The sequence below is a fragment of the Pseudophryne corroboree genome, chromosome 7 (genome assembly GCF_028390025.1).
Source record: "Pseudophryne corroboree isolate aPseCor3 chromosome 7, aPseCor3.hap2, whole genome shotgun sequence".
NCBI lineage: Eukaryota > Metazoa > Chordata > Amphibia > Anura > Myobatrachidae > Pseudophryne > Pseudophryne corroboree.
This window is the reverse complement of record NC_086450.1, coordinates 392,487,567-392,500,823: the sequence shown is the minus strand read 5'-3', so window position 1 is coordinate 392,500,823 and position 13,257 is coordinate 392,487,567. Positions and strand designations below refer to the sequence as shown.

The following is a 13,257-nucleotide window of genomic DNA, read 5'->3' as shown; positions in this document are numbered from 1 at the left end:
TGTCAACACGCTGCAAGGTCGGTTGACGACATGAGACGGCCGACAAACAATTAGTACCGGTCCAGGCGTCTCAGAAACACCGTCAGGGGTTTTTAATAACGCCCATTTACCTCAGTCGGTCGACACAGACACAGACACCGACACTGAATCCAGTGTCGACGGTGAATAAACAAACGTATTCCTTATTAGGGCCACACGTTAAGGGCAATGAAGGAGGTGTTACATATTTCTGATACTACAAGTACCACAAAAAAGGGTATTATGTGGGAGTGAAAAAACTACCTGTAGTTTTTCCTGAATCAGATAAAATAAAATAAAGTGTGTGATGATGCGTGGGTTTACCCCGATAGCAAATATTGGCGTTATACCCTTTCCCGCCAGAAGTTAGGGCGCGTTGGGAATGAATAAGGCGCTCACACGCTTATCAAGTGGCGTTACCGTCGCCAGATACGGCCGCCCTCAAGGAGCCAGCTGATAGGCAGCTGGAAAAATATCCTAAAAAGTATATACACACATAAGGTGGTTATACTGCGACCAGCGATCGCCATCAGCCTGGAGATGCAGTGCTGGGTTGGCTTGGTCGGTTTCCCTGACTGAAAATATTTGATTGATATAGAGCATTTAATAGGATGCATTATATATTTATGTATGCGAGATGCACAGAGGGATATGTGCACTCTGGCATCAAAATAAGTGCGTGATCCATATCTCCCAGAAGATGTCATGGACACGACAGTGGTCAGGTGATACATATCCCATACGACACATGGAAGTATGGCCGTATAAAGGGAAAGAGTTATTTGGGGTCGGTCCAACGGACCTGGGGGTCTCGGCAACAGCTGGAAATCCAACCTTTTTACCCCAAGTTACATCTCAGCAGAAACAGACACCGTCTTTTCAGCCTCAATCCTTCCGTTCCCATGAGGGCAAGCGGGCAAAAGGCCAGTCATATCTGCCCAGACATAGAGGAAAGGGAAGTAGACTGCAGCAGACAGCTCCTTCCCAGGAAAGGAAGCCTTCCACCGCGTCTGCCAAGTCCCCAGCATGACGCTGGGGCCGTGTAAGCGGACTCAGGTTAGGTGGGGGTGTAGTCTCAAGAGTCTCAACGCGCAGTGGGATCACTCGCAAGTTGACCCCTGGATCGTACTAGTATTATCCCAGGGGTACAGATTGGAGAGTCGAGACATCTTTTCCTCGCAGGTTCCTGAAGTCTGCGTTACCAACGGCTCCCTCCAACAGGGAGGCAGTATTGGGAAAAATTCACAAGCTGTATTTCCAGCAGGTGATAATCAAAGTACCCCTCCTACAACAAGGAAAAGGGTATTAGTCTTCCACACTATATGGTGGTACTGAAGCCAGACGGCTTGGTGAGACATAGTCTAAATCTGAAATCTTTGAACACTTACATAAAGGTTCAAATCAAGATGGAGTCACTCAGAGCAGTGATAGCGAACCGGAAAGAAGGGGACTATATGGTGTCCCTGGACATCAAGGATTACCTCCATGTCCAAATTTGCCCTTCTCAACAAGGGTACATCGGGTTCGTGATACAGAACTGTCAATATCAGTTTCAAAAGTTGCCGTTGAATTATCCACGGCACCCCGGGCCTTTACCAAGGTAATGGCCGAAAAGATGACTCTCTTCAAAGAAAAGGGCATCTTAATTATCCCTTACTTGGACGATATCCTGAAAGGGGCAAGTTCCAGAGAACAGTTGGAGGTCGGAAAAGAACTATCTAAAGTAGTTCTACGATAGCACGAGTGGATTCTAAATATTCCAAAAATCGCAGCTGTGTTTTCCGATGATACGTCTGCTGTTCCCAGGAATGATTCTGGGCATAGTCCAGAAAATGGTATTTCTCCTGGAGGGGAAAGCCAGGGAGTTATCCGACCTAGTCAGAAACCTCCTAAAACCAGGCCAAGTATCAGTGCATTTATGCACAGGAGGCCTGGGAAAAATGGTGGCTTCTTACGAAGCGATTCCATTCGGCAGATCTCACGCAAAACATTTTCAGGGAGATTTGCTGGACGAATGGTCCGGATCGCATCTTCAGATGCATCAGCGGATAACCCTGTCTCCAAGGACAAGGGTATCTCTTCTGTGGTGGTTGCAGGAGGCTCATCTACTGGAGGGCCGCAGATTCGGCATACAGGATTGGATCCTGGTGACCACGGACGCCAGCCTGAGAGGCTGGGGAGCAGTCACACAGGGAAGAAACTTCCAGGGAGTGTGGACGAGCCTGGAAAAGTCTCTTCACATAAACATTCTGGAACTAAGAGCAATCTACAATGCTCTAAACCAGGCGGAACCTCTGCTTCAAGGAAGACCGGTGTTGATCCAGTCGGACAACATCACGGCAGTCGCCCATGTAAACAGACAGGGCGGCACAAGAAGCAGGAGTGCAATGGCAGAAGCTGCCAGGATCCTTCGCTGGGCGGAGAATCACGTGATAGCATTGTCAGCAGTATTCATCCCGGACGTGGACAACTGGGAAGCAGACTTCCTCAGCAGACACGATCTTCACCCGGGAGAGTGGGGACTTCATTCAGAAGTTTTCCTCATGATAATAAACCGTTGGGAAAAACCAATGGTGGACATGATGGCGTCTCGCCTCAACAAAAAACTGGACAGGTATTGCGCCAGGTCAAGAGATCCGCAGGCAATAGCTGTGGATGCGCTGGTAACACCTTGGGTGTACCAGTCGGTATATGTGTTTCCTCCTCTGCCTCTCATACCAAAGGTATTGAGGATTATACGGCAAAGAGGAGTAAGAACGATACTAGTGGCTCCGGATTGGCCAAGAAGGACTTGGTACCCGGAACTTCAAGAGATGGTCACGGACGATCCGTGGCCTCTACCTCTGAGAAGGGACCTGCCTCAGCAGGGTCCTTGTCTTTTTCAAGACTTACCGCGGCTGCGTTTGACGGCATGGCGGTTGAACGCCAGATTCTAAAAGAAAAAGGCATTCCTGAAGAAGTCATTCCTACCTTGATTAAGGCAAGGAAAGAAGTCACCGCAAAGCATTATCACCGCATTTGGCGGAAATATGTGGCATGGTGCGAGGGTCGGAATGCTCCGACGAAGGAATTTCAACTGGGTCGTTTCCTACATTTCCTGCAATCAGGATTGTCTATGGGTCTCAAATTGGGATCTATTAAGGTTCAAATTTCGGCCCTGTCTATATTCTTCCAAAAAGAATTGGCCTCAGTTCCTGAGGTCCAGACTTTTGTCAAAGGAGTACTGCATATACAGCCTCCTGTGGTGCCTCCGGTGGCACCGTGGGATCTAAATGTAGTTTTAGATTTCCTCAAATCCCATTGGTTTGAACCACTTAAGAAGGTGGATTTGAAATATCTCACATGGAAAGTGACTATGTTACTGGCCCTGGCTTCGGCCAGGAGAGTATCAGAACTGGCGGCTTTATCTTATAAAAGTCCTTATTTAAGTTTCCATTCAGATAGGGCAGAGCTGCGGACGCGTCCGCATTTTCTCCCGAAGGTGGTGTCAGCGTTTCACCTGAACCAGCCTATTGTAGTGCCTGCGGCTACAAACGACTTGGAAGACTCCAAGTTGTTGGACGTTGTCAGAGCTTTAAAGATATACATTTCAAGGACGGCTGGAGTCAGAAAATCTGACTCGCTGTTTATACTGTATGCACCCAACAAGTTGGGTGCACCTGCTTCTAAGCAGTCGATTGCTCGTTGGATTTGTAACACGATTCAACTTGCACATTCTGTGGCAGGCCTACCACAGCCTAATTCTGTTAAGGCCCATTCCACAAGGAAGGTGGGCTCATCCTGGGCGGCTGCCCGAGGGGTCTCGGCATTACAACTCTGCCGAGCAGCTACGTGGTCAGGGGAGAACACGTTTGTAAAATTTTACAAATTTGATACCCTGGCAAAAGAGGACCTGGAGTTCTCTCATTCGGTGCTGCAGAGTCATCCGCACTTTCCCGCCCGTTTGGGAGCTTTGGTATAATCCCCATGGTCCTTTCAGGAACCCCAGCATCCACTTAGGACGATAGAGAAAATAAGAATTTACTTACCGATAATTCTATTTCTCGGAGTCCGTAGTGGATGCTGGGCGCCCATCCCAAGTGCGGATTATCTGCAAGACTTGTACATAGTTATTGTTAACTATTTCGGGTTATTTTGTTTAGGGAGCCATCTTTCAGAGGCTCCTCTGTTATCATACTGTTAACTGGGTTTAGATCACAAGTTGTACGGTGTGATTGGTGTGGCTGGTATGAGTCTTACCCGGGATTCAAAATCCTCCCTTATTGTGTACGCTCGTCCGGGCACAGTACCTAACTGGAGTCTGGAGGAGGGTCATAGGGGGAGGAGCCAGTGCACACCACCTGACCTGTAAAAGCTTTACTTTTTGTGCCCTGTCTCCTGCGGAGCCGCTATTCCCCATGGTCCTTTCAGGAACCCCAGCATCCACTACGGACTCCGAGAAATAGAATTATCGGTAAGTAAATTCTTATTATAATTAACAGTTGTAGCTAGTTACGTTGACGTTAGTCCAAATGAATTGGTAGGAAACACTTTATAGCAAATTTGTCCCGACATGCACCTTCCCATCTTCTGCAATTGGATGTGCAATGCTTCCCCATGCTGAAGGTGAACCTGTATTTACAAGGCAAACAATAGGCGTACTTGCACAAAACTAAACACGCTAAGCACTGCACATTTATACAATCATTCCCTTTTCTAGTGGAACAAAAGTTTACAAAGTATCTATGTCTGTAAGAGACCTTGCAATGCATGACGACTGTTATAATATCCTGGTTTTCTTAATAAAAAAAACCTTTCCTGGGGGAAAAAAAAAGAAAATAGAATTTGGCAATATCAAAAATCATACCCCAACCCCCCCCCCCCCTTTTTTTTCCCTCAGAGCAGCGCCGGTAGTCACATGGCGTCAGAGCTGTGCAGATCCGTGTTGCTGTCAGTGAGATGAAACCCTTTGAGATGTGTGTTAGTTATTTTTGTCCTTCATGAAACAGAATAGATTTGTTAGGAAGGATATAAAGACGGTATTATGAGACCGAGCAGTGATGGGACTGTCACAGCCACTGCTTCTCCCTCTTTGATCAGGGCTGATGGGTGAGCAGATAGCTGTACAGTACGAAATTACAGAAAGAGAAAAATGGCCTCGAAAGAGATAACGGTTTATTTATCAGCACTTCAAGGGAGGAAGTCAAATTCTGACGAGTCCTTTTTCTGAGGATCACGCAATCCTAATTATCTGAAGTACGGATTAACGCTTTCCTTGTGGCGTGCTGTTGCAGGGTTTAATCATACAGTGTAAATATATATCAAGAGAGAATGTTTTAGAAGCGAATCTACTTTTGTCAGAACTAACATGACTGTGGTCATGTAACACATTGAGGACAGAACAGAATAGAGATAATATAGATAAGGGTGCCAATCAAGCTGCCCATAGACACGTAGGTATAAAAGTGTCCCCCACGCTTCTGACAATATCACAAACCACAGAAATGTCACCACTGTGTATCCGGGCGCTAGACATATGCAGATAAATATATAATGGCTGTCCTTTTTGGGTAATAGCGATGAAAGCAGAGAATACAATACAATGGGTAAGTTCTATGAAAATGCTCAAAATACCGGAAAAAAAGATTCCCATAGCGTAACTCTAATATCAACTAACGTTTTCTCATATGGGGAGACTCGTACCAGATAATGTGGTCTACTACATAAAGAAGACAAACCCGCATTCAGTGCTCCTATTCTGTCCAAACCCACGTTTCATCACTCCGCCACCAGTTCCTCAATGGAGTATGACTAGTCTATTCATGAAGCAGTGAAACGTATGGAGAAGTGAGCCAGTGGAGAAGTTGCCCGTGGCAACCAATAAGCATTGACGTAACATTTATAATCTGCATACTATACAATTGTACGGAGCAGCTGATTGGTTGCCAAGGACAACTTCTCCACAGACTCACTTCTCCACACTTTTCACTGCTTCATGAATAGACCCCTAAAGCAGGAGAAGAACACCAAATAGTGTAACACTGTATGTTAATAACTAAAATAATAAAAAGTACAAACAATGAATAAGATGGTCTCTTGCCGGATCACTCGGTCTACAAACCAAGGTAGATAAAACGGCATGAATGCAATAAACAAACAGGAGTCCCTGGAGGATGCAGCTGTGGAAGGAGAACTTCTGAAAAATTGGGGTCTCTGTTCTGGGACGTCTACTGTTCTGCTAATTAAATGGAGGGAGCTGGTAAATGAAAAATGTACTTTGTATACTTTCTAGATCAGTGCCATTGTGCTGCTTCATTGTCTGAAATAAACCAAACGCGTGCTGTATTTCTCTTTTTATATTTCTCCAGCTGACCGCGAGTTTATAGAATCTCGCAGACGGGCGCTGAAGAGGTTTATCAATCTGGTGTCTAGGCACCCTTCTTTCTGGGATGACGTGCTTGTGAATATGTTCCTGTCGTATAACGGCCAGGTGAGTGTGGACTAGCAGGAGACTGGCAAATAATAATAATGGTGGTTCTAAAGAATGATTTGCTGTAGCGTTTGGAAAAAATTTCGTCCCTCCTACAATGATGTATTCCTGTAGTGCCTGTACGTTATTCATGGATGAAAATAGCAAGATTAAAAAGCAGAAAATAATTATCACTCTTCAAGACCTAATAAATCTGGCCCGTAGTTTGGAATCTAGTTAATAAATGTAAAAAATACGTGAGATTTTTTTTTTCTTAAACCAAGGTGGTAAAAAAAAAACCCACAATAAAACCTTCACCAAAATTTCTGATAATGTCTTCTGTCTTATTGGGAAAGGTATTTGGCCTTCTAGGATCATCACCTATATTACAGTAGTGGGTAATTGTGATTTCTGTATTTCAGTCGGTAACATGACAGTGGGATGTGGGATTGAGGAGCCATTGTATGTAAAATCCACAAAATTGTCATGTGATTACCGGGGCAGGTTTATGAAAATTATTTATGCCTTATTGGAGATATGAGGACCTCGGAGAACATTATAGCCTGTGATTCTGAAGGCAGAGGTATAACCGCTTGTGCACAGTGGAAATCGCGCATCCCATTCCGAGGTTTCACTGCACAAAGGCACTGGAATGCTGTTACTTTCTCACTGAGTGGATAATGGAGGCAATTTACTGGCTGTTGGAATCCTGACCGCCGGCTGGAATCCACCATCCGAGGGAGAATCTAACCCTGTGGCGACCGATCCCGGGATCTCCTGACCGCGGGTTCCCGACAGCCGAGATATCATACTGATCCTTATCAAACATTCTACAGACGACAAGTGTAGATGTTGCCCATAGCAACTTTACAGAATGTACTACAAAATACAGTATTTAGAATCTGATTGGTTGTTATGGGCAATACATCCACATGTTCTCTATAGCTACATCTCCCCCTGAAAGTGCAATGTTCTGTAACATCTGTGTGACGCTGACATTTAGTGAAGGCAAATATATCTAAATGGCTATCATGAAAATGTTTTTGTGCCTTTTTACTTTAGGATATACAGAATAAAATGCGTGACTCTATCCGTGGGGTAGGAGATGAATACATAACGTCTAATCTTGCAGCACAAGCCAAGGTATGTATTATTATGTATAGGATAGCGATACATTTAGATAATTGTAGTCTTCCCTTTTATCTCTGACATGAGATTCCGATTTCATGCAAAGTATAGAATTTTCTCTGCAAATGAATGACATGTTTCATGTTTGTTGTACAGGGTCTTCAGTAGGAAGCCCTGCTAGAGAAACGGGTGCTCCATCTACAGCCTATAGCTGACTAGTCTTCCATTCCATACACTACAATGACTACTGGGCACCTCTGTATGAGTCTTGCAGATAATAGATTGTAAGCTCTCATGTGCTCTTCCTTCCCTCACTTAGGGTGGGTACACATCAGAACGACGGCCAATCCGGCCGATTTCCCTTCATCTCGGACCATCCCCTGGCCGTACGCCTCAGATGATTTAATGAACAACAGAACAATATGACGTTCCGTACTTGTTTTAATATGCACAGTGCTTCATGCAGTGTAGTCCAGCCGACCGGAAGATGTTGCATGTGACCCGCAGGAGCCCGAAATTGAACATACACATCAGACGATATGCATGATTTATCGTTCTGATACAGCAAATTGTGGCGATATCGGCCTGATGCATACCCACCCTTATACAGTCATCTCCTCCCCACTTCCAAAAACAGCACCAAACCTTCGGGTTTGGCCACCCCTCTTCATGTTTGGGTGTTATGATGCAGCAATGTTTATGCACCTTGTTCATATCCTGCAATGTTACGTACTGTCAGCCTTTTGTTTTTCTCTAACGTCCTAAGTGGATGCTGGGACTCCGTAAGGACCATGGGGAATAGCGGCTCCGCAGGAGACAGGGCACAAAATAAAAGCTTGAGATATCAGGTGGTGTGCACTGGCTCCTCCCCCTATGACCCTCCTCCAAGCCAGTTAGATTTTTGTGCCCGGCCGAGAAGGGTGCAAACTAGGTAGCTCTCCAGAGCTGCTTAGAATAAAAGTTTAGTTAGGTTTTTTTATTTTCAGTGAGTCCTGCTGGCAACAGGCTCACTGCATCGTGGGACTAAGGGGAGAAGAAGCGAACTCACCTGAGTGCAGAGTGGATTGGGCTTCTTAGGCTACTGGACGTTAGCTCCAGAGGGACGATCACAGGTTCAGCCTGGATGGGTCACCGGAGCCGCGCCGCCGTCCCCCTTACAGAGCCAGAAGAGACGAAGGTCCGGTGAAAGCGGCGGCAGAAGACATCCTGTCTTCAAGACTAAGGTAGCGCACAGCACCGCAGCTGTGCGCCATTGCTCTCAGCACACTTCACACTCCGGTCACTGAGGGTGCAGGGCGCTGGGGGGGAGCGCCCTGAGACGCAATATAACACACATATACCTTAGCTGGCAAAAGGAATACATCACATATAGCTCCAGGGCTATATGGATGTATTTTTTCCCCTGCCATTTTACACAAAAAAGCGGGAGTTAAGGACGTCGTGAAGGGGCGGGGCCTATCTCCTCAGCACACTGGCGCCATTATTCCCTCACAGCTCCGCTGGAAGGACGGCTCCCTGATTCTCCCCTGCAGTACTGCATCTGATTCAGGGTAAAAAAGAGAAGGGGGGGCATTTTGGCAGCAAATAACTAGATTAACAGCAGCTATAAGGGATTAACACTTATATAAGGTTATCCCTATATATATATATATAGCGCTGGGTGTGTGCTGGCAGACTCTCCCTCTGTCTCTCCAAAGGGCTAAGTGGGGTCCTGTCCTCTATCAGAGCATTCCCGGTGTGTGTGCTGTGTGTCGGTACGCGTGTGTCGACATGTATGAGGAGGAAAATGAGGTGGAGGCGGAGCAGTTGCCTGTGTTAGTGATGTCACCCCCTAGGGAGTCGACACCTGACTGGATGATTGTGTTTAAGCAATTAAGTGATAATGTCAGCAATTTACAAAAAACTGTTGACGACATGAGAAAGCCGGCAAATCAATTAGTGCCTGTTCAGGCGTCTCAGACACCCTCAGGGGCCCTAAAACGGCCGCTACCTCAGTGGGTCGACACGGATCCAGATACAGATACTGAATCTAGTGTCGACGGTGACGAGACAAACGTAATGTCCAGTAGGGCCACACGTTACATGATCACGGCAATGAAAGAGGCATTGAACCTTTCTGACACTACAAATACCTCAAAGGCGGGTATTATGTGGGGTGTGAAAAAACTGCCAATAGTTTTTCCTGAGTCTGAGGAAATAAATGAGGTGTGTGTGATAAAGCGTGGGTTTCCCCCGATAAAAAACAGCTAATTTCTAATAAGTTATTAGCACTATACCCTTTCCCGTCAGAGGTTAGGGCACGGTGGGAAACACCCCCTAGGGTAGGTAAGGCGCTCACACGTTTATCTAAACAAGTAGCGTTACCGTCCCCTGATACGGCCACCCTCAAAGAACCAGCTGATAGGAGGCTGGAAAATATCCTGAAAAGTATATACACACATACTGGTGTTATACTGCGACCAGCAATCGCATCAGCCTGGATGTGCAGTGCTGGAGTCGCATGGGCGGATTCCCTGACTGAGAATATTGATACCCTGGATAGGGACAATATTCTGTTAACTATAGAACATTTAAAGGATGCATTGCTATATATGCGTGATGCGCAGAGGGATATTTGTACCCTGGCATCAAGAGTAAGCGCAATGTCCATCTCTGCCAGAAGAGCATTATGGACCAGACAGTGGTCAGGGGACGCAGATTCCAAACGGCACATGGAAGTATTGCCGTATAAGGGGGAGGAGTTATTTGGGGCTGGTCTAACAGACCTGGTGGCCACGGCAACGGCTGGAAAATCCACCTTTTTACCCCAGGTTACTTCACATCAACAGAAAAAGACACAGTCTTTTCAAACTCAGTCCTTTCGTTCCCATAAGTACAAGCGAGCAAAAGGTCACTCTTTTCTGCCCAAGGGCAGAGGAAGAGGAAAAAGGCAGCACCATGCAGCCGCTTCCCAGGAGCAGAAGCCCTCCCCTGCTTCTGCCAAGTCTTCAGCATGACGCTGGGGCTTTACAAGCAGACTCAGACACGGTGGGGGCCCGTCTCAAGTATTTCAACGCGCAGTGGGCTCACTCGCAAGTGGATCCCTGGATTCTACAGGTAGTATCACAGGGGTACAAACTGGAATTCGAGGCGTTTCCTCCTCATCGGTTCCTGAAGTCTGCTTTACCAAAGTCTCCCTCCGACAGGGAGGCAGTTCTGGAAGCCATTCACAAGCTGTACTCCCAGCAGGTGATAATCAAGGTACCCCTCTTACAACAGGGGAAGGGGTATTATTCCACACTATTTGTGGTACCGAAGCCGGACGGCTCGGTGAGACCAATATTAAATCTAAAATCTTTGAACACTTACATAAAAAGGTTCAAATTCAAGATGGAGTCACTCAGAGCGGTGATAGCGAACCTGGAAGAGGGGGACTATATGGTGTCGCTGGACATCAAGGATGCTTATCTCCACGTCCCAATATATCCTTCTCACCAAGGGTACCTCAGGTTTGTAGTACAAAACTGTCATTATCAGTTTCAGACGCTGCCGTTTGGATTGTCCACGGCGCCTCGGGTCTTTACCAAGGTAATGGCCGAAATGATGATTCTTCTACAAAGAAAAGGCATCTTAATTATCCCTTACTTGGACGATCTCCTGATAAGGGCAAGAACCAAGGAACAGTTAGAAGTCGGAGTGGCACTATCTCAGGTAGTGCTAAGTCAGCACGGATGGATTCTAAATATTCCAAAATTGCAGCTGATTCCAACGACACGTCTACTGTTCTTAGGAATGATTCTGGACACAGTCCAGAAGAAGGTGTTTCTCCCGGAGGAGAAGGCCAGGGAGTTATCCGAGCTAGTCAGGAACCTCCTAAAACCAGGACAGGTCTCAGTGCATCAGTGCACAAGGGTCCTGGGAAAAATGGTGGCTTCTTACGAAGCGATTCCATTCGGAAGATTCCATGCAAGAACTTTTCAGTGGGATCTACTGGGAAAATGGTCCGGATCGCATCTTCAGATGCATCAACGGATAACCCTGTCGCCAAGGACAAGGGTGTCTCTCCTGTGGTGGCTTCAGAGGGCTCATCTACTAGAGGGCCGCAGATTTGGCATTCAGGATTGGATCCTGGTAACCACGGATGCCAGCCTGAGAGGCTGGGGAGCAGTCACACAGGGAAGGAATTTCCAGGGCTTGTGGTCAAGCATGGAAACATCTCTTCATATAAACATTCTAGAACTAAGGGCCATTTACAATGCCTTAATTCAAGCAAAACCTCTGCTTCAGGGTCAGGCGGTGTTGATCCAGTCGGACAACATCACGTCAGTCGCCCACATAAACAGACAGGGCGGCACGAGAAGCAGGAGGGCAATGGCAGAAACTGCAAGGATTCTTCGCTGGGCGGAAAATCATGTGATAGCACTGTCAGCAGTGTTCATTCCAGGAGTGGACAACTGGGAAGCAGACTTCCTCAGCAGACACGACCTTCACCCGGGAGAGTGGGGACTTCACCCAGAAGTCTTCCACCAAATTGTAAACCGTTGGGAAAGACCAAAGGTGGACATGATGGCGTCACGTCTAAACAAAAAACTGGACAGATATTGCGCCAGGTCAAGGGACCCTCAGGCAATAGCAGTGGACGCTCTGGTAACGCCGTGGGTGTACCAGTCAGTGTATGTATTCCCTCCTCTGCCCCTCATACCGAAAGTATTGAGAATCATAAGAAGGAGAGGAGTAAGAACTATACTCGTGGTTCCGGATTGGCCAAGAAGGTCTTGGTACCCGGAACTTCCAGAGATGCTCACGGACGAACCGTGGCCTCTACCTCTAAGACAGGACCTGCTACTGCAGGGGCCTTGTCTGTTCCAAGACTTACCGCGGCTGCGTTTGACGGCATGGCGGTTGAACGCCGGATCCTGAAGGACAAGGGCATTCCAGAAGAAGTCATCCCTACTCTGGTAAAAGCCAGAAAGGAAGTAACCGCAAAACATTATCACCGCATTTGGCGTAAATATGTTGCGTGGTGTGAGGCCAAGAAGGCCCCTACACAGGAATTTCAACTGGGTCGTTTCTTGCATTTCCTGCAAACAGGACTGTCTATGGGCCTAAAATTAGGGTCCATTAAGGTTCAAATTTCGGCCCTGTCGATATTCTTCCAGAAAGAACTGGCTTCAGTACCTGAAGTTCAGACTTTTGTGAAAGGGGTGCTGCACATACAGCCTCCTTTTGTGCCTCCAGTGGCACCTTGGGATCTCAATGTTGTGTTGAGATTTCTAAAATCACACTGGTTTGAACCATTGTCTACGGTAGATTTAAAATATCTCACGTGGAAGGTGTCGATGCTGTTGGCCTTGGCTTCAGCTAGGCGTGTGTCAGAATTGGCGGCTTTATCATGTAAAAGCCCTTACCTAAATTTTCATTCTGACAGGGCGGAATTGAGGACTCGTCCTCAATTTCTACCTAAGGTGGTTTCTGCATTTCACATGAACCAACCTATTGTGGTACCTGCGGCTACTAGGGACTTAGAGGACTCTAAGTTGCTGGACGTTGTCAGGGCCTTGAAAATATATGTTTCCAGGACGGCTGGAGTCAGGAAAACTGACTCGCTGTTTATCCTGTATGCACCCAACAAGCTGGGTGCTCCTGCTTCAAAGCAGACGATTGCTCGTTGGATTTGTAGTACA

General features: G+C 46.7%; 1 protein-coding gene across 4 annotated transcripts in view; it reads left to right on the top strand.

Moving 5' to 3' along the window:
- Positions 1 to 13,257, top strand: part of SNX8 (sorting nexin 8) — an 87,047-nt gene that overhangs the window by 48,108 nt on the left and 25,682 nt on the right. For all 4 annotated transcript variants that reach the window (XM_063934618.1, XM_063934617.1, XM_063934619.1 and 1 more), the window contains exons 4-5: positions 6,366 to 6,487; positions 7,529 to 7,609. In XM_063934618.1, coding sequence (XP_063790688.1) covers positions 6,366 to 6,487; positions 7,529 to 7,609 — 203 coding nt within the window. The remainder of the gene's footprint in view (positions 1 to 6,365; positions 6,488 to 7,528; positions 7,610 to 13,257) is intronic.